This window comes from Heterocephalus glaber, unplaced genomic scaffold (assembly GCF_053883595.1).
Source record: "Heterocephalus glaber isolate CG9 unplaced genomic scaffold, H.glaber_assembly_v1.0 deba00001586, whole genome shotgun sequence".
Lineage (NCBI taxonomy): Eukaryota > Metazoa > Chordata > Mammalia > Rodentia > Bathyergidae > Heterocephalus > Heterocephalus glaber.
The window spans coordinates 4154521-4176120 of NW_028258364.1; the positions used below are offsets into that span (position 1 = coordinate 4154521).

At 36.8% G+C, this 21600-nt stretch overlaps 1 protein-coding gene across 8 annotated transcripts in view; it reads left to right on the top strand.

Moving 5' to 3' along the window:
* Afg2a (AAA ATPase AFG2A) overlaps window positions 1-21600 on the top strand; it is a 360481-nt gene that overhangs the window by 263521 nt on the left and 75360 nt on the right. Inside the window, exon 16 of one of the 8 annotated variants that reach the window (XM_087193319.1) lies at window positions 10125-10267. The exons of the other annotated variants lie outside the window; for them this stretch is intronic. Coding sequence (XP_087049445.1) covers window positions 10125-10247 — 123 coding nt within the window. The 3' untranslated portion in view covers window positions 10248-10267. The remainder of the gene's footprint in view (window positions 1-10124; window positions 10268-21600) is intronic. 8 annotated transcript variants of the gene reach the window in all.

The following is a 21600-nucleotide window of genomic DNA, read 5'->3' on the forward strand; positions in this document are numbered from 1 at the left end:
CAAACCATACTTTTAACTATACTTTTCAAATCATTTTTTTATATTTTTAAATTTTATACCTATATGTTAGCAGTACATAATGATCACATTCATTGTGAGGAATTAGTACATGTATATAACACATCTTAATTCTTTTTACACGCCCATTTTATCCCTTCCCTCCCAGCTGCAATTTTCTCCTACCCCACTTCCTACTTCTCTCCATCTCTTTTTTCCCCCATTATCTGTATTTTAATTTATTCTTTATTTATATGGTGGGTTTCTCATTTATAGCTTGTATCTAGATATCCCCCAAAGCCTCATGCCGTCTTAGGTGAGGCTTTTTCAGAGGTGGCTGGATCTAGAGTGTATGACACTGGGATTGATTCATGGTGCAATGCTAGGCTCGAGGTCACTAGGATTAAGGGTGTGAATGCTACCCACCATTAGTAGCCTGGATAAGATATAAGGGATCAAAAGAGCTGTGATCATCTCTTGTTCCTTTGCTGCCTTCTGCCCACCGTGAACTATTTCTCCTCTGTGATGCCTGTCTGCCATGCCATCCTGCCTTGGAGCCAGGATGATTACAAACCTTTACAAACTGTGAGCTAAATAACCTTCCCTCCCTTAACTTGTGGGTGTTGGGTATTTTGTCTCAACAAAGAGAAAATTAACTAAGACACTTACATAAGAGAAACTATTCAATGTATAAGCTTGCATGTCTGATTTATTTCACTTAGAATTATAGTTTGAAGGTGTATCCATTTTCCTAAAAATGACTTAAGTCTATCGTTCTTTATGGTATAGTAGTACTCCATTGTGTATAAATAGTACATTTTCTTTATCCATTCATCTGTTTTAAATTTATCCTTCTTTATAACTGAGTAGTATCTATTATAGATAGATCTCACATTTTCTTTATCTACCTGTTGATGGGTTGCTTCCAGGATTTAGATGTTATGAATTATGTTGCTATTAATATTGATATGCATCTATCACTATAATATGATGTCTTTAACTCTTCAGGAAGATTTCTAGGAGGGGAATAGCTAGGTCAAATGGAATTTCTTTTTTTAGTTTGTTGAGGAATCTCCATAGTGATTTCCTTAGTGGTTGTACTAGTTTACATTCCCACCACCTATGAAGAAGGGTTCCTTTTTCCCCAGGGACTTGACAACATTTGTTGTTACCTGATTTCTTGATGATAGCCATTCCTTCTGGAGTAAGATGGAATCTCAGTGTTGTTCTAATTTGTATTTCTCTAATGGCCAAAGATGTTGAACATTTTTTTCATGTATTTAATGAGAATTGTCTGTTCCATTTCAGTTGCCCATTTTTGGATAGTCTTTTACTTTGAAGGAGGTCTAATTTTTTTTTTTAGTTCTTTATATATTCTAGATATTAGTCCTCTAAGGAATAGCTAGCAAAAGTTTTTTCCCATTCTATAGGTATTTCTTCACTCTGTTGGTTGTTTGCTTTGCTGTGCAGAAGCTTTTTAATTTTATATGATCCCATTTTTTGATTCTTGTTGTTATTTCTTGTGCCATTGGGGTTTTCTTTAGAAGTCTATGTTTATACCCATGTCTTTAATAATTTTACCTACTTTATCTTCCAGCAGATTTTTTCTGTATTAATATTTTGGTCTTTGATCCATTTTGATTTTAGTTTAGTTTAGTTTTTATGAATCTAGATTTAATCACCTCCATGTGAATAGCCACCTTTCGCAGGACCATTTATTAGAGAGGTATCTTTTCTCCAGCGTAAGTTTTTGGCCCCTTTGCCAAACAACAGTTGGTTGAATGTGCTTGAAATTGTTTCTGCATCCTCTGTTGTATTTCATTGATCCATGTGTCTGAGTTTTTGTCAGTACTGTGCTGTTTTTATCACTGTAGCTATGTGGTATAAAGTGATATCCAGAATTGTGAGTCTTCCTGAATTTTTCTTATTTTGCACAATCGCTTTTGCTATCCTAGGTCTCTTCTGGTTCCATTTGAATTTTTTTCTAGTTCTGGGAGGAATGCTATTGGCATTTTGATTGGGATTGCAGTAAGTCTGTATATCAGTGTTGGAAGTATGGCCATTTTGACTACGTTGGTTCTGCCTTTTCAGAAATGGAGGACATTGTTCCATTTTCTGATGTCTTCTTTTCTCAAGTACTGTAGCTTTCATTGTAGAGGTCTTCCACTTCCTTAGTTAGGTTAATTCCTCAGTATTTTATTTTTCTTGATGCTATTGTGAAAGATACTGTTTCACTAATTTCACTAATTTCTTTTTTGGTGAATTTATTATTGGTATACAGGAACTATTAATTTTTGTGTGTTGACTTTGTATGTGGGTGAATTTAGTTATAATTCTAAGAGCCGTGGTGGGATTTTTTGAATCATTTATATAGAGGATCATGTCATCTACAAATAATGATAATTTCTTCCTTTCCTAGCCATATCCCTTTTATGTCTTTCTCTTGTCTAGTTGTTCTAGCTAATGTTTCAAGAACTATATTGCATAAAAGTGGTGATAGCTGACATCCCTGCCTTGTTCCTGATTACAGAGGGAAGCTTTCAGCTTCTCTTTGTTTAATATGATGTTGGCCATTAGTTTGTCATAGATGGCTTTTTATCAAATTGAGATAAAGAGCTTCTGTTCCTATTTTCTTCAGGGTTTTTTTTTTAATCATGAATGGATATTGGATTTTGTCAGGTGCTTTTTCTGCATCATTCGAGCTGATCATGTGATTGTCCTTGCTTCTGTTTACATGATAGGTTACATTTATTGATTTATATATGTTGAACCATCTCTGCATCTCTGAGATGAATCCTACTTGGTCATCATGTGTGATCTTTTTGATGATTTGTTATACCCTTTTTGCCATTATCTTGTTGAGAATTTTTGCATCAATACTCATTAAAGTGATTAGCCTGTAATTCTTTTTTTGTTTGGGTCCTTTTCCGATTTTAGAATCAGGGTAATGCTTGATTTGAGGAATGACTTTGGTTGTACTCCTTACCTTTTGATTTCATTAAAGAGTTTAAGAGGTATTAGTGTTAGATATTCCCTGAAATTCTTATAGAATTCAGGATTGAATCCATGGGATTTTCTTGGTTGATAGTTCTTCCTTCTCCAGTTTCATTACCTGATGTTGGATCATTCAGGGTTTTTATGTCTTCTTGGTTCTACTTTGATAATTCGTTGGATTTAAAATCCATCTTTTTCCAAATTCTCTATTAGAGTACATGTTCTCAAAACAGTTTCTAATAATCTTCTGGATTTCAACAGAGTCCATTGTGATTTCACCCTTTTCATTTCAAACTGTATTGATTTGAGTCTTTTCTTTCCTTTTTTCGGGAAGATTGGCTAGGGGTCTGTCTACTTTGTTTATTCTTTCAAAGAACCAGTTTTGTGATTCATTGATTCTTTGTATTTTTTTAAAATCTCAAATTCATTAATTTCTGCTCTGGTCTTTATAATTTTTTTCTTTATGCTAGCTTTGGGTTTGTATTGTTCTTATTTTTCTAGGATCTTGAGGTGCATCATTATGTTATTTATTTGGGCTCACTGTTTTTCTGATGTGGATATTGACAGCTATAAACTTCCCTCTTAGGACTGCTTTCATTGTGTCTCATAGATTCCAGTATGTTGTACTGTCATTATTATTTGATTTTAGGAACTCATTTTTTTCCTTGATTTTTTTTCCATGACCCATTGATTATTCAAGAAGGTATTAACAGTTCCATGTGTTTGCATAATTTGTCATTCATTTTACCATTGATTTTAGTTTCATTGCACTATGATCTGATAATATGCATGGGATAATTTTGATTATTTTGCATTTACTTAAGCGTGTTTTATGGGCTAGCATATTGTTTGTTTTGGAAAAAGTCCCATGTGCTGCTGAGAAGAATGTGTATTTTGTTATTGGGTGAAACACTCTGTAGATATCTGTTAAGTCCATTTGTTCAAAGGTTTGGTTCAACTCTGGTATTTCTTTGTTGAGTTTGTGTTTTTTTGGTTTTGGGGGGGTTTCTTTTGTCTAGTTGATCTGTCTGTGACTGTGGGGTAGTAGGGTTTCCAATTATAACTGTGTTGTTGATTTTTAATCAGCTGTGTTACCTGATTTTTAATGTCCAGTGGTATTTAGTAAGTTGGACACACCAGTATTTGATGTATGTGTGATGTATATATGTTTATAATTGTTATCTCTTCCTGTTGAATTGTTCCTTTAACCAATATGTAGTTACCTTCTTTGCCTCTTCTGATCAGTTTTGACTTGAAATCTTTGTCTGAAATTAAGATAGCTACTCCTGCTTTTCTCTGTGTTCCCATTCCATGGAATATAGTTTTCAATCCTTTGATTTTTTTCATCTGTATATTACTTTCTGGATTAAATGTGTTTCTTCTATACTTCATATCATTGGATTTTGTTTCTTGATCCAGTCTGCTGTGTTTGTGTTTTGATTAGGGAATTGAAACCATTCACATTGAGAGTTATTGCTGAAAGATACTGAATTATTGTGTCACTGCATTATTTTTATGCCCCCCCCCTTCTGTTTAACTGCTCACCCTTCCTGGTATATTCATCTCATATATTAGATGTTGTGGCTTTGTTGGCTTCATTGTCTCTTTCTAGGATAGCCTTCAAAATTTTTTGTAGTGCTGATTTGATAGTAGTGAATTTGTTAAGATGCTCTTTGTCATAGAAATACCTTATTTCTCCATCAATTTTGAAAGAAAGTTTTGGAGGATATATAGGTACAGGTTGGAAGTTGTTATATTTTATGGCTTGAAATACTAAGCTTTCCTGGCCTAAATTTTAAGTTTGTGTTGAGAAAAGTCTGATATAATTGTAATGTGTTTACCTTTGTAAGTGATTGTTCCTGTGTTGGACTTCTGGTGTTTTGACAGTGATATGACGTGGAGAGGTTCTGTTTTGATCGTGGCTATTTTGGGTTCCATATACCTCACTCACCTGTATGTTTTAATTCTTTCCCAATATTTAGAATGTATTCTAGTCTCTCTGTAAACAGTTTTTATGCCTTTGTACAGTCTTCTGATTTTTCATTTATTCCTGTTAGTCATAGTTTTGTTTTCTTTGCATCGTCTAGCAACTGTTAAATCCACTTTGCGTATTCTCTTGTTTGTAAGGTATCTCTGACTAATCAATCTTAGAGGGTTGGCAATGGGCAAATGAAGAAAAGAAAAATTTGAAAAATTAAACAATAGGAGATGGGGAGAGAAAAGTAAAACAAAGGACCCTATTATGAAATAGAAGGATATATATAGAATTAGATAAAAATAACAGGAAAAAACAAGAAATATAAGATAAAAGAAAAATGGAGAAAAAAGAATATGGAGAATAAAAATAAAAATTATTAAAAGAAAAAAGGACCAAAAAGAGAGAGAAAAGGGGTAGGATAAAGGAGAAAGAAAAAAATGAGTCCAAAAAAACAAAGAAAAGTGAGGAGTTTCCTTCTAGGATCCAGTTTTGGAGTCTAGCAAGTCTCATTTTTCTCCTCCTACCTAGCCTTATAGCCTGTGGTGTCTGGGGTATCCCCCCAGCAACACTGCATTTCAAAGGCCCTCTGTTTACCCCAGGGTGAGGCAGTATCCGTGCCAAAATGTATTCTTGCTCATATTGGTGGATAGAAAAGGCAATCAGACCTCAGATCTGTGCTAAATGTAGGCAGTAAGGCAAGAGTTCAAGTACTTAATGCCAGAAGGCACTTTCAGACCCAGCTGTTTCTGGGTGCAACTCAAAACAGGCCTGGATTCTTACCATGGGTATTAGGGGATTGTGCTTTTCCCAGCCTGAATTTAATCTCAAAGAATCTCTCTAGCCTGTTCCGTGACTGTAGCTGTCTCCCATGGCTGTCTCTCGCCCAGTCACTGTGGGAGGGTAACACTGGGAGCCCTGAAGTAAAGTTGCTTTTTGGTTGTTCATAGTCCTGTATTAAATAATCAACCCCTTACTGAAATGGCTTCTGATTAAACACTGTCAGTGATACAGTGTTGCTTCCACTTGAATCCCTGTCCAGCTGTTGCCTGCCGTGTGGAAGAGTCTTCTCAGAGCAAAAACCCTCCCCAAAGGTGATGAGCCCTGCTGCCATTTTTCTGGATCTCCCAGCCCTGGGCACTTACCTTGCTTCTGGGGAGCCCATTTCCCCACCTAGCCAGCCCTGAGAGCTGAGGAGAGAATCCACATTGTTTCCTTCTTTTCTCTGCATTGTGGACCATCTTTTCAACTTCTTTGCCGCTTCTAATTTTGTTCTATCAGTTACTTCCTGATTCCTGGTAATCCACTTCTCTTTTTCTCTTTGACAAGTTGTTATTTTCTTTTGTCTGTATTCCAGATCTCAAGGAGGCTGAATTTTACTACTGATCACTCTGCCATTTTCTGTTTTCTAAATTAAAATTTTTAAACTGCTGTTTATTAATTATGAAGAAGTAGTTTTACTCATCTTCTTTTTTCCACAATCTTTTCCATATCTGTGGACAGCTGTTATGGTCTTTTTCATAAATTTTGTCTACTTATAACAAGCAGACATTTTGTAAATCTTTCCTTAAAAACTTCCTGGGTTTTCTCATTGCTGAGCTTGACATAAACCTTATTCTCTCACTAGCATTCTAATGAAAGGAGTTTGAGTAAAAGTAGGGAAGAATGAGTGTTTACATTTAAGTAATGCATTTAATGATTGAGTAATAGACTTAATGATCTGAAGAAAAATTAATATTTTGTTTAAAGTCTTCTAACTTGAATCATTTTCATTCACTGCCTTGGCCTAGGCAAAGATTAACTGTGGTAGAAATGTCCTATGTGGCTTTTACAAGTACTTGTCCTTTTTTTTTTCTATAGTACATGTTTGTACTACATAATGCTTATAATCATTGTGGGAAGTAGGTACAGTGGACCCTTGGTACGATCTTGATCAGTTCCTGAGGGCTAGTTGTAACTCATGTTGGTTGTAAGTCAGTATAGCTGAGATCTGGATGTTTACCTGGGTACATACTATAGATAACAAGAGGCAAATTGAATCTTCCATTAACCTAATTAACCCAAGTTATTCGTATGTCAGGCCGGTTGTAACTGTGTACCTGTGTATAACACATCTTACTTCTTTTTATTTCCTCTCCCCTTTCTTTTCCTTTCCCCTTCCTCCATCTCAAGTTCCACTTCCCATTTACAAAAGATCTCCTTCCTTCCTATTGTCCATCTTTTCTTTTGCTCTTTAAATTATTTATACTTTGGGTTTTTCATATGAGAAGTTGTGCAACATTTAAGCTTGTGTGTCTGATTTATTTCACTAAACATCACATATAAAATTTTATTATTGTTAAAAGATCTGGCTCTCACTATTAGCTTTCTAATCCATGAAATCAGAGACTTCCTTTTTAATAATCGCACTCCTTATAAGATAACAACACATATAATAATTCACATAAGGAAATGATTTCCTTGGTTTCTAAATCCCTGTGTGTAGTGTTATTACCAAACTTCAAAAACCTGTGTGCACTTAAAATTCATTCATGGGTTTAACTCAAGCTACACATAGTTAATAGGTACCACTTATAAATTCTGTCTTATCTTGGGGATCTGGATTTTGCATTCCTTCACTAGTATGCTTAAATTTGCAATCTCAGTACATTATTGTCTTAGCTTTTTAAAATTTTAATAGATGAAAATAAGATGCAGGTCCTTAGGTTCTTCTACATGTTAATAAAGACCTGAATAATTTGCTGTCAGTTATACTCAGAGCAAGTGCTAAAATTTTCTAGGGTACAAGAGGGATGTCTAAAAAAGTAAAAACTACTCACCTCAGTTATGATCAACTTCATTTTATAGGCCTCCCCCGCTAATCTAATGACAAGCAAATTGTATTCTGGCAAAAGTGCTCTGGAAAGGGGAAAATAGGTAGTATGAAGCATTTATAGGATACAAGGTTTGAAATATAGTTGTTATAGAGCAGTGATTCTTAACTCTTTTTGGGTTATGACTTTTTAGACTGTGATGAAACCTTTGAATATTCTCTAAAATAAATGTGCTTTCACAGGGTTTCAGTTATACTTAGACCCATCCAGATATCCATGGACCCTAGGTTAAGAATTTTTACTATATCACCAATAAAATATACAAAACTGGTGAAGCCAGGTATGGTGATGCAGACCTGCAGTCCTAGCATTCTATAGGCTGATGCAGGAGAATCACAAGTTCAAGGCCTACCTGGGCTGTATAGCAAGATTGTCAAAAAAAAAAGGACAATGATGCCATATTTATTACTTAAATTTAAAACCGAACAATGTGTGCTTCCAAGCAGATGGCTTATAAACAACATAAGTATACCAGTCAGAGGAAGCCATCTCAAAAATGCAAAAGTAAAGATGTCTGAGAGTCTGTCTTGGATATTATCTGAATGACTAATTGATGGTCACAGTGTGCATTCACTAACTTTAAATCTATTTTTATTTATTTGTATGCTGGGGAGGGGGCTGTCCTTTCCTTCAGGAAGAGTACTATCATGAGAATAACACACATAAAGTATAAGATAATCATATTATCTTCTCACTCCCTTATTTGTTTACCAGACCTATCTTCAAATGCCACTTAGCTAGCTATAGATTATTCATCATTTTTTTTCTGTTCAACACAAATTACCATTAATACCATATCATATTCTTTAAAATGATTTTAGGGATGCCCAGCAAATCTGCTGATCAGCCTAGGCCAGCCTACAGCTGATTGGAAAATGGGAAGGGAATGAAAGAAGCATATTGCAAATTAAGACTGGAGGTAAAGCTACAAAAGGCTCTAACTGCCAAATACTCCATTGGACAAGTATTGAGAGACCAGAATCCCAAACTGGACTGCATCCCTCAGTCTAGAGTGTCAAGGGAGATACCTTTGCATGTGTGTCAGTAGGGCAAGATGTGGGGACTGGCAGAATATAACTGATAGATGAAGAGACAGAAAGTACATTAAAACTACTTTAACATGCTTGCCTAATCTCCACACCACCCCCAGTCCCCACTCCTCCAGCTCCTTATTAAAACCCTGGCAGAAATTATCAGTCCCTCCAATCTGGGGAGGATATCCCCTGTGTTTCTGACCTCTTTGCCTTGAGCTCCCCTGTTCATTGGGTGCTTTTACTCCCAAGTTGAGTGCCTCTTCTGAGGTCTCCTAGCGAGGTTTTCTAGCTGTAGCTTGGTCATTAGGCCAACCAACCAAGACCCACAGACACCTCAGCATGGGGTGGCACACATTACACCCAAGACATTTTGGCGTTTTAAATTCTTTTTTTTTTTTTTTTTTTATTGGTACTGGGGATCGAACTTGGGACCTTGTGCTTTCTAGGCAGGCAGTGGCACCATTGAGCTAAATCCCCAGCCCGGCTTTTTAAATTCTTAGTAGGCTTTATCTTGTCTGCATTTGTTCCAGGAAGAGGGGTTCTGTTTACAAGGCAAAAACTAGTTTATGTCCCTATTCAGAAATGACCTCACCAGGAGGTCTAATATGCTAACCTGGTGTGGCTGGGAAGTAGAGCAGGCTCAATGCTTCAGGGCCTTCATGGAACTTCAAGTTTAGTGAGGAGAGAGACATTGACACAAATAACACTATATCTCGACTATTGTGACAATTCATGACAGAATAGTGCATAGGCAGCTATTTTGCAGTAAAACAAGTGGTTTTAAAAACCAGAAGGCATGGGGAAGAGTGAGGTTGCCTCTAGGAATACCTCCCTATGGAAAGATTTACCCAAACTTTAAAAATTAAGTAGCTAAGCCAGTACTTTGCACACCTTACATTGAAAATGGGACTTCTTTTCACTGCTATATTCCCTGGTATCTGTTCCTTGTCAGTGATCAATAAAGATTTATTGGATAAATGAATGAAAAGGGGATCCTGTCGTGTGTTTGCCCTCTTACCCCTCTCTTTCCCATATACCAGTTGGTGTGTTCTTTTCAAAACTAAAAATAACTTTATATTATGTTATGATTCAGTTAGTTAGAAACATTTAAAACTCCCACAGGTGCAAACAGTTATAGAAATTATATATTACAACAATTAAATAAATACTCAAGGTCTTTCCAGTCTGAAAGTTCTACAGAATAATCCGTTCATGTATAAATTTTTATTTTATTTTTTTTTTTGGTACCAGGGATGGAACTTGGGACCTTGTGCTTGCGCAGCAGGTGGCAAAACCACTGAGCTAAATCCCCAGCCTATGTGTAAATTTTTAAAAAGCAAAAAAAAACTATTACAGACTTCTCCAAGCAAGTAGTAATGAAAATTATATAACAAGTATGTATGTGTATATATATATATATATATATATATATAAATCACTACATAAAGGTCTTAAAATAACTTTTAATCAGCAAAATTAAGCAGCTAAATGTTTTTCCCCTTCTCTGTATTAAGTTTGTGGCTTTACAGAAATTTTTATTTTCTTTTTACTCAATACTGTGTATGGCATTCTAGATCATATGTCTTTAACATAAGCCCAGATGGATTATCATGAAGCTTATTTTGCAAGGGAATTTAAGCCAAGAGTAGTAAGTAATTCCTTAAATATGAAATCTGTTTTCTCACTTCTTACCACTTAAAAGTTTTTCAGTGAAGTGGCCTTTTAAAGGACTTGAAACATAAGTGCCGCTTGCTTCTCTTCTGAGTTCCCTTGTCCAGTGCTGTTTTACTGTCTAAGCTGCTTTCTTGGCAGTTTGGGCATCCCTCGTTGTTTGTGCCTGTGACAGTCTGACTTCCATCTGCTGCTCTGCGACCGGGAGCCTGCTGCGCTCCCTTCAGTCACATCTTTCATGCCTGGCCATTCAGCCACCTTTCAGGGCTCTCAATGGGTATGGGAGAATGGGGCCTCCCTCCACATCCACATGAGAACATAATCTCCCAGGTAGCCTCCTTCTTGAAGCACCTCCAGTGCATGCTGTTTGGGAACAGCAGGACACCACTCTCTACTGGGTTCCTAATCCTTCAGACACAGGGGAAGGAGGTCGCAGGGCTGTAAAAGTGAAAAGAAAAGCGAGGGGGTGGGCAAGCCAGGCAAATACAATGTCAGCGCCAGGCCCTCCAGTGGCTGCACCACAATCGGCGCCAGCTGCAGCCCAATTAGGCTCAACAGGTCACAGGTGTTCCAGACAGAGGATGCTTTTAACAAAACCACTTTCTTGAAAATACCTAAGACTTTTTTTTTTAAGCACTGCAGCCCATTTCTTTTGGTGGATTCTTTAAAGCTATTTAGTACACTTGAAACACAAAGAAGCTGAGATTAGGACTCAGCTTTCTTCGTGCCAAACAGCAGGAGCAGCCCAGAGACAGCATCTCTGCCAATGTGTGGATTCAGTGTGCAGCTGCAAGAGAAAGGACAAGGGGCCTCTCCTCCAGCTTTCTTTCTCTTGATTCTCTAGCCTGAACTGTGCAGCTCACCTACTCATGCCAGAAATTGTTGTGTGGTTATATCCTTGTACTCCTAAGTTACAACCTCAAGGATGTAGTTGTAGTTTTTGTATGAATTTCTAACCAGCCCTGTCATGGGCTGGTAAAACTAGGTGTATGAATTCAGCTATCAAGAGCTATTTTTCAGCCTTATATAAAGTCACCCAGTCAATAAGCTTTTTTTGGTACATTTTAAATTGCAGCTTCATTTTCTCCACAAATCAGTGCTTCCTGTCTCAAAAGGGGACAGAACCAAGCAGAACTTCCATTTTTGTGCAAGTTGTATTTGAAATTTTGTTACCTTTCCATCTGTCTTTGAGGATACTGATAATCTCTATAAAGTACTTAGGAGTTTATTGGTGAGGGTTAGAATTTCAGCACCCATTTGGAAGGGAGCAGCTCTTAGTTCCCTACTGCACAGGCCTACTTGTGTCAGCATCCCTTCTTTGCAACCTTACATGCCACTTGTGGATATGTTTTCCTGTGGTCAGTGTTAGCTGTTTGTAGCCCATAGCAAGAAAGTCCAGAAGATACTCAGGCCTTACCAGGAAATAGAAGTAATTGTGCTTAAATTTACCATTGGGTTCCTAATGTCTCAGTGCACCAGAAAAGAAGTACCACTATGAAACTGAAAAGAATGAGGAAAGAGTGATAGCACAGCAGGGACCAATACCTAGGATAATGACCAACATTTTCAGGATTTCCTTCCTGTTGATTAGTTTTTGGTAAATAGTCTTTGCCTTGGCTACTATTTTTTATCACATCATTTTTAAAATTATTGCTGCCTGCTTAGAAACCATGTTGGTTTTAATTTTTGCAGTATGCCTGCTTCGGTTTTGCTAAGTTGAGCCACCTGTTCAAACTCTTGTCTGGTGGATTGGGGAAAAGAACTGTAGGCTATGTATAAGAGGTTTCATTTTTTTCCACAGTGAAGTAAGACATTGTTCTTATTCTTCATGGCATTCAGAATCCTGCACAATTGCCTCTTTTGCCCTTTTGCATTTAAAAGTGAAGTAATTAGATTTCCCAAGGTTCAATGGTCAAGAGCCTTCTCATCCTGGGGAGTTGCTTCCCCACACAGCTCACAAGTGGAGTTGTCTCACGTAATCCAGTTATTGCTATATTGTTCTAAAGACACTGCTTTTTCAGAGGACAAGCATAGCATGAAAATTCATACTCACATGTCCCTTTGTTTCCATTACTGAGTTACTTTTTCTCTGCATTTGAAAATAATTATTTGCTATTTTATTTAGAGACTTTGTTTTGAAGATTTTAAACATTTTCCTTAACAGTCATTTCCTACCTCCTAGGAATTTATCTCAAATTCTCTTTCTTACAAAGTTCCTGCTTGTTTTCTGTTTTTGTCAAATATGTGATTGTAAGATCTATTATGACTTAAGCAAATGGAAAGAGAATTGGGCACCAAATAAATTGGTGTCATAGACACTGAAACAAAGACCTATCTTATAATCTGTCTAGCTCTCCCAGTGACATCTTAAGGCCATTCTACTAGTTTTTTGTCTCATTTTCTCATCTCCACAAATAGATAATGTTTTCCCTTCACAACAAGGAGCATATATGTTCTGAAAGCTTGTGTATCAATTTGTCAGTCATAACAGAATAAGAATATACACTCAGCTTTATAGGACCAGCCAAAACATTTTTACTTTTGCAGCCCAATGCCAAAAATAACCTTGCTGGTAGTTGTCTAATAACTCATTTAAATGAACTAGTCTGCAGCCTATGGGGGAAAAGAACAAGATGGCGAAGGGATTAAGGGAAGGCTTCCAAAATCTTTTTTGCCAAAGAAGTTAAAAAGCTCAAGTGGCCAAGGGTTTTCTTTCTAAACAGGTTAGTTTAACATTCCAGACAGTCTGTGATTCAAATTTGTCTATTCATCTACACATGCTCTCAGCAGAGTTCTTCTGTGGCCTCATGGGAAAAAAATCGGCTCAATTCCCTCATCACTGAAACAGTCCCAGAGACCACCTGGTCTGGGATGTGATGCCAGCAGCATGATTGAGTTTGTGGTCCCTGTGCTCTCTGTAGGTACAAATCGGTCAATTGATGATGCCATACGCACATATATCTATGGTTTTTTACAGACCACATAGACAGTAATTACAAAGATCCTATTTAAACTGAAGGCCTTTGTTCTCAGTTTGTGTAATATTCATTCCGACATAGAAAGATGTTTTGGCAAATTTATCTAAAAAGACCCCACCTTTCCAAAGCTTACTGCAGAATTAATTTCAGATATCTTTCATAGTAAAGTTGTGTGTGTCTCTGTGTGTGCACGTGTGTGTATTACTACATTATTTGTAAACTTTCCAGAATTTTTCTCAATTACAAAGCAGGGGTTTTTTTTCCCCACAACAAAGCAAAACAGCTCCTGTCCCTTTCTAACAATCTTCCTATTCCTTTCTTCTATGCTGGAGATTGAACCCAGGGTTTTGATACAAGTTAGGCAAGCATACTATCACTGAGCTGCTACCACTGCTGCTACCACTGCTACCAGGCTCTCTTTGTAACATTTTAATATCTAAAAAAGCACCATTCAAAAATAACACAGGCATAGTTGCATTCTTGCTAGAATTTCTAATTTACATGACTTCTGCAGATAAAAACTGAAAGTAGTGTATTAAAACAATTTTATTATTTGATTATTTTTGTTATTTATTTTATCTTTATTATGAAAACTTAAGTATAAGTGACGAGGTTTAGATCAAATGAAATGTAAAAATAATTACATGATACTGAACAAACATGGAACTAGTCAGTTCAGCTCAACAACATACATTGATTCATTTACATGTCAAGAGTACAAGTTAGTAATGTAGCTGCAGCCACCATTGCTGCCTGTTAAGGAGACTGGTCCTCCTGTCTCTCGGCTTCTCTCTGTGCAGTTCTTTCTCTCTCTCTCTCTCTCTCTCTCTCCTTCCCCCCCCCAGCCTGTCCCCGTGAGCATCATGACAAATTTTTAGAAAAAGCACCTGATAGGGGTGTGTAATACCAATGTTTAATTGTAGAACTAGAACTATTGATAAATTATTAATTTTATGAGTTTTATCATATTAACATAACAGGAAAATAAAATAACATGTTAAGTATTAATATTTAAATTGTATATATATTAACATTTTATATTTATTTTTATATAACTATATAGTATATTTGATACATTGATATTTTGTATATTATATATTTATATTTAATATAACTTAAATTTTTAACATGTAATGAGTGTGTAGAATAACCATCAATACTTTCAACATCAACTGTTTATAAGATCTAAAAAATAACAGCAGGAATAAATTCCTGTGTGAACTACAATGCAATTACAAACAGAACGCTACCACAGAAATAATTCTTTCAATTATCACACCTAAGGCAGTCTTCTCACATGACAAGAGCATGTTCCATATACAAGTCCACTTACACGGACAGCACGTGTGCTTAGCTTTCCTTTCCTATTTGGCAGGCCGTACTTGTCACCTCTCTTGCCTTCATCTTTTGTCAGGAGCTTCCTATTATACAATCTCCACTTAGCAGGAAAATGAAATATCAAATATGTAATGAGTGTTTAGAATAAACATAAACATTTTCAACATCTACTGATTTCCTGCTTAAAGACCTAAAAAACAATTGTAAAAATAAACCCCAATGTGAACTACAATGAAAATACATCCAAAACTACTACAGAAGTAATCTTTGCTTCAATTATCACACCTAAGGCAGTCTTCACACATGACAACAGCATGTTCCATACACAAGTCTGCTTACACTGTAGCACATGTGTTTTGTTCTCCTGTTCTTTTCTTTGGCAGGACACACTTGACATCTTGCCAGTCTTCCTGTTTTCTTAGGAGGTTCTTCTGATGTTTCACCTGTCTGTTCACTGGTCTGCTCCAAAATTTTTGCAGAGTTCTTTATGCATACATACTGTTCTTCCTCTGTTGTAATTGATCATCTATCCATTCCGGTCCCAATCCTCTAAGAAAATTTCTCTGTGATACTTTGTGCTTGTTCTTTTCTTTTCTTTTTTCTGGTACTAGGGATAATTCAGGACCTTGCACTTGTGAGGCAGATGTGGCACCACTGGGCTAAATCCCCGGCCCTGCTTGTTATTTTCTTTGTAAACTGTGAAACTAGTTTTGCCTGACAGGTTTAGGATTAAGTAAAACACAACCATTGACCAATGCTTTGTGTTTCCAGTGACATCCTAGTTGTTGCATAACTCATCAACATCTACTCCACTTTTCCTTTTGTGGTAATGTGACCATTTCTGGCTTCACTTGTGTTGAGGATTCACTATCAATGTTTGTTTGTTTGTTTGTTTTGAGACAGAATCTCACTACACAGTCCAGGTTAGCCTTGATCTCACTATGTAGCATAGGCTGACCTTGAATTTTTTTTTTTTTTTGTACTTGGGATCGAACTCAGAACCTTGTGCTTGCAAGGCAGGCGCCAGAACCACTGAGCCAAATCCCCACCCCAAAGTATCCTTTTATTTTTTTTATTTTTTATTTTTTTTGGTACCAGGTATCGAACTCGGGTCCTTGCACTTGCAAGGCAGGCGGTGGAACCACTGAACTAAATCCCCAGCCCCCAGGTTGACCTTGAATTTACAGGATTCTCCTGCCTTAGCCTCCCCAATACTGGAATTACAGGTGTGCATCACTGTACCTGGTTTTACTGTCATTTTATTATCATTGTGTAATATTGACAGTATCAATACTACTTTGTTTTTCTTCCACATGTAAGAGGCCAATGTTATGTCTTTCTGAAATCCAAAGATTGTAGTATACATTTCTCTATTGTGAACTTGCAACATTTTTTCAGGAATCCCAGCTTTGTTCTTATGAATAGTTCGTGTGCTAGTCAACTGGTGTTCTTTTAGCAAATGTAACATCAGTGAATAACTAGTGAACCGATTGTTGAATGCGACATTTGAGTTACTTTTTGAATAGGTCCAACAAGTCTGTTCACAAAGTCATATAGTTTATTACTGCATAAAGAAAGACCTGGTGGCTGAATTCCAGGATAAATTTCTAAATTCAAGGTGTAAAATCTCTTCACATGTACCAGGGCATATATTTTTATACCATATTTAGAAGGTTTACTTGGTATATATTGCTGAAAGCTTCAACAACCATGAAATGTTGCAAGTTGTTTATCATTTGTCCTGTATTCAGATGGTGTATAAATTGCTTGACAGTTTGAAACAAAGCTTTCAGCAAATGAGTGAGTAGTAGCCAAATTGTCAGATTTTTTTTCTTTCTTTTCTTTTCTTTCTTTTCTTTCTTTTCTTTTTGTCATCAAAATGTAGGCAATTTTGAAGGAAACCAAATCTCCTGAGTGTCATTTTTCTAAAAATCTCAATGCCACATCTGTCACTTCATAAATCCTTTAGATTCTGATGATTAGGATGATAAAGTCCTGCTCTGAAGGCTTTTAGTTTAGACAGGTGTCATGATATATTTTTGAGTATTACTGTTGACACATATAGAATCTTTTCTTGTATTTCTTTATTAGTGTATTTCACAACATCGTTACGATTTCCAACATTGAATTACAATGTTGGCATTCCGTCCAATAGGTTTCACCCCAGCAGGAACCTAATAACATTTTCTGACCTAGTTTAACCTTGGATCGTTCAGGTATACATGACCACTCTATCACATTTTGACTAGTCAAGTATTTATTTACATTATTGTTTCCTTCCACATCTGAATCAAAATGTTCATTCTGTACTTTCCTGTCTTTCATGTCTCTGTCATATCTGTCATACATTGCTAATTTCTTTGGCTTACATGATCCAGGTCATCAATAGCCAAGTCACCTGATGACTCACTTTCATTCAACCTTCTCCCAAAGTTCTAAAAGCATGTTTTCATGCGACAAGGTACTGAACAAATTGGGCTAAATCTATAAGGAAAAACCAAAGAAAATATTTTTTAAATTATAAATACATAAAAATATAACATGGTGCATAATGTGGATAAAACCCTTTATACTTTGACACACATGTATATACCTTGCTGCTCATCATATCAAGGGGTTGAACACAAAGATTGCTTCCTGTATTCCCCCAGCACAGCTACTGAGACAACACCTGGCTACCATTAGGCTAAAATACATATTTTCATTAAAGAAGCACAGTATGGGCATCTGCAACCCAGTATGGGAACCAAATGTTTTAAATATGACTGTTCTGTATGCTTCTGTTCTCAGCATTTTTCTCTTTATTATGGGATGGGGTGGTGCAAAATTTAAAAGGATATGAAATGGGCTAGAGACATATGGTTCGTTGAGTAAACTTTTTGGCATGAGTTAACATCTCTCAAAGTATGTGCTAAATATCACCAGTAAAACATTTATAGGTGTTCTGCCATTAATAGGAGAAGAGTTCTGCAAGAAACACCAGGTATGTTAGACTGCTACATAATATATAAACAAGGCAAAGTTATTGCTTAATTCTGGAACCTAGAAAGTCCCCAGTCAAGGCATCAGCAAATTTAGGGTCTCTTAAGGCCTTATCCTCATAGATAGCACCATCTAGCTGCATCCTCACATGTTAGAAGGCCTCTTAGAAGGGCACTAAGCCCATCTTGAGGATGGAGCTCTTATGATGTAGTCACTTTCCAAAGACCTCACATCTTAATACCATTGCCTTGGAAATTAGGTCTCAATAAATGAATTTTCAGGAGACACTTTTAAGCCATAGCACTGGGTTAAAGAAAATTGAACAGCCCATCATAGCTAGGCTTTCTAAAATCTTTTAAATTCTGTTATGTGCTATGGGGAACAGAGTACATACTGTGTTGCCCCAAACTTACATGATCATAGAATACTTCTTCCCCTGAACAAAAACTGATAGCTCAAGGGAAATGCTGGCATGGGCTAGAGGAGTGAACAGGAAAACAGGACCCTTTTGGGAGAAGTATCATATCTTGAAAATGATTCCAAAATAAGCAGTTCCCAGAGCAAAGAGGGAAAAATATCATGAAATAGATATCCTGAGACTACTTCCATTTCCAAATCTGCTTTTTTATTTGGGTTAAGAGAGAACAACCAGTAATCAGATTAATGCTTTTCTTTTTGGAATTTCAACTAAGGCCTGTCATGAGAAAAAAATAAAACCAAAATGAACCTTTAGGAATTAGGCTTTATCAACTACTTGTGTATTGGCTACTTGTAGATTTAGTTTAGAGCTTTCATGAAGACTGTCATTGACTAGTTTTCACTGCCATTGAAAACTCTTATCATTGGTATTTTTAGTTATATTCAGTGGTAGAATTATATTAATTTTTTTTTAATTCTTCATTTTGGCTCCTGAGACAAAACACCCTGTTTCTTTGCCCCGCTATGCTGTTTCTTTGCTCACTTATTCCTCCTACTTAGAATACCCTTTTCCTCTCTGTATGCATATCCAAATTCTGTCCTTCACACTTTGGTTTACAGAGCAGTAATCTCTTTCTTCTCTACATACTAAGGCACTTTCTTTTTGCCTCCATAACACTAATACCTCTGATATCATGCAACACATGACATTAAGTTAAGTTTATTCCTGCTGGTTTGTGAGAGTGGGAGGGCAGACACTGCATCTTTACATCTCTGGGTCTTCCACTTGGCTTTAGCTAGCCCATATATGTAACTGATGAAAGAGAAACTGGCTAATTATCTGTAGCATCCTATTTGCAGTTCTCTGTCACTGGTTGTATATTGCAAAATGTGATAGGAAGGTAAAAGCGGCAGAAAGGATTGCCTAGTTGGTTCTTCTGGACATTCTTTGTAAATACAAGGAAACAAAGTAAAGTTTCTAGAAGCAAGTATTCGATGCAGGGAGTCCTTCCACTATCCTAGGAAGGATGAATAGCTGTACTTCTTCATCCACACAGGGTAAGAGCTTTTCATATGAGGTCTTTGAGGACCAGTATTGAGCTCTAGTTTCCCTGTCCATTGTTTCTCAGAGATATGTAGGTCTATAGATATTCCTACTATTCACAGGAAAATACTATCCAAGTTTTTCCATCTCTCAACTTCAGTGGAATTGAAGTTGAATTGTTTATGGTCAGGCCATTAAAAAATACAGCAGAGGAATTACTTTTGATTGCTAACATGCACTAGAGGCCCCAAATGTACTTTCCAAGTGGCCACTATTGCCTGACCATATCTCACTACCACTGCTCCCTTTGGGAACTATCACATAAAAGCAATTACAGCTTATAGAAAAATCTGTAGATACAGATGGGAAGGAAGGAAAGTTGATCTGCACAAAGCAGTTACTTAGGGGAACTTACTCCAAGGTCAGCCTTCTAAGACTTAGTGACATGCTACTTGCCACTGCCTGTATATATGTAATTTACTGTGCGAGATTCCATAAGTTTCCAATGATTATGTACTATGTCACTCCTTCCTCTCCCTATTTAATTACTGTGAATTGAGAAAGGAAGCATAATGAAGTATTGGCTCCATTTCTCAGATGTGCCAGCAATGTTACCCACCCCCCACCACTTTAAATGTCCTTAGCTGGCTACTACTCCATTTGAGATTTTTCCCTCTGACTTCATACATGCCCTTGTTAACAAGATCACTACCCTGCAAAACCTGGAGCATCAGTCACATAGCAAATACACTAGTACAGTAATTAGTATTTGTCTAGCATACATGTTAGGTTCTCAGTAAATGTGCCTGTTGCATACTGGCCTCTGTTTTCTCTGAGGCAAAGCTCAGCTACGAAGTATGTAAGATGTGACATTGGCTCCCTTCTCTACTCCCTTAGCCTAAGGAGAGAGCCATACCAAGAGCACATTCCCTGCACTGGGTAGGGGCACCCAGGAAAGAATTCTGCACTTTTTGCTGCTTCAAATGATTCTGCAGACTTTTTAACCTTGTAATGGTTGCTTTTAACCTTTTAATAATTGCCCACATTAAAGAAGTGCTACGTAGGTGGGTGGTGGTTGGAACCTCTCCTCGCTCCCCTTATTTTGTGGAGGTTTCCAAGGTCCTAATTGAACACAGTGGAACCACTGCACAGCCAATTTACCATGGTGGGCATTTCACAGGCTTTTACTGTGATTATTTTTTTTCCTTAAATTCTTTTATTGGTACATTTTAGGTAAACAATAGATTTATGATTGGGTGCTTGTACCTGTACATGATGTTATCTTGGTTCTTATTTTTTCCCCATTACCTGTGCACCCTTCACCCCCTCCACCCTTCCCTATTTACATAGACTTTGTTTCCATTTTTTTTCTTTTCTCATAATTTTTCCTTTCCCTCCTTTCCTTTCCCCTTCCCCTCCCACCACCCCTACCCCTTTAGACCTTTTCTTCCTATTTTACATTATCAGTTACTCATTTTAATCATTTTAGTTCTTATTTACACTTTTAGTTTCTCACACTAGAGAAACTATTTGGTATTTACACATGTGTGTCCTATTTATTTCACTTATGAGTATGGCCTGAATATGCATCCATTTAGCTATAAATGTCTCTAGTTTCTTGTTCTTTATGGCTGAGTAGTACTCCATTTTATTAAAAAAAAAACACATCTTCTTTATCCAGTCTCCAGTTGATGGACATTTGGGCTGTTTCCAAGCTTTAGCTATTGCAAACTGTGCTGCTATGAACATGGGAGCACATATATCATATAGCGCTGTGTTATGATTCTTTTAATTCTCTTGGGAAGATCCCCAGCAGGGTTTACTGTGATTATTAATTATCACATTCTCATTTTCAAGAGAACTCTTTGCACCAGAAAATGTGAAGTGGTTTTACTAACCCTCAGAAATTTTTTTTTCCCCTTCAACAAGTTGGTAGCCACTTCTAGTGGTTATTTTTCCACTCTTTTCAGAAAGGCATTGACCTGCAATAACCACTGTAGATAACTTCATTGCTCACTAATGAAGCCCAGAACTAATAGTTACATTGTTGTAATTTGACAAAGCCATCTAAATCTATCCATGTTTTTTTGAAAACTCCCTAAACATGCCACTAAATCCCCTAAAAAGCACCAAACTGCTTTGGCAGCCATTAACCCAGCATAAGCAGAGGAACTCCTTTCAGTAAGTGAACAAACAGAGAAAATATGCTGAATGGCTGGACAAATGTGTTTCAGCTGGCCCTTTCATTTACCCATATAAGGTCACAGTCAATATCAATCACTGTTTTCCCTATTTC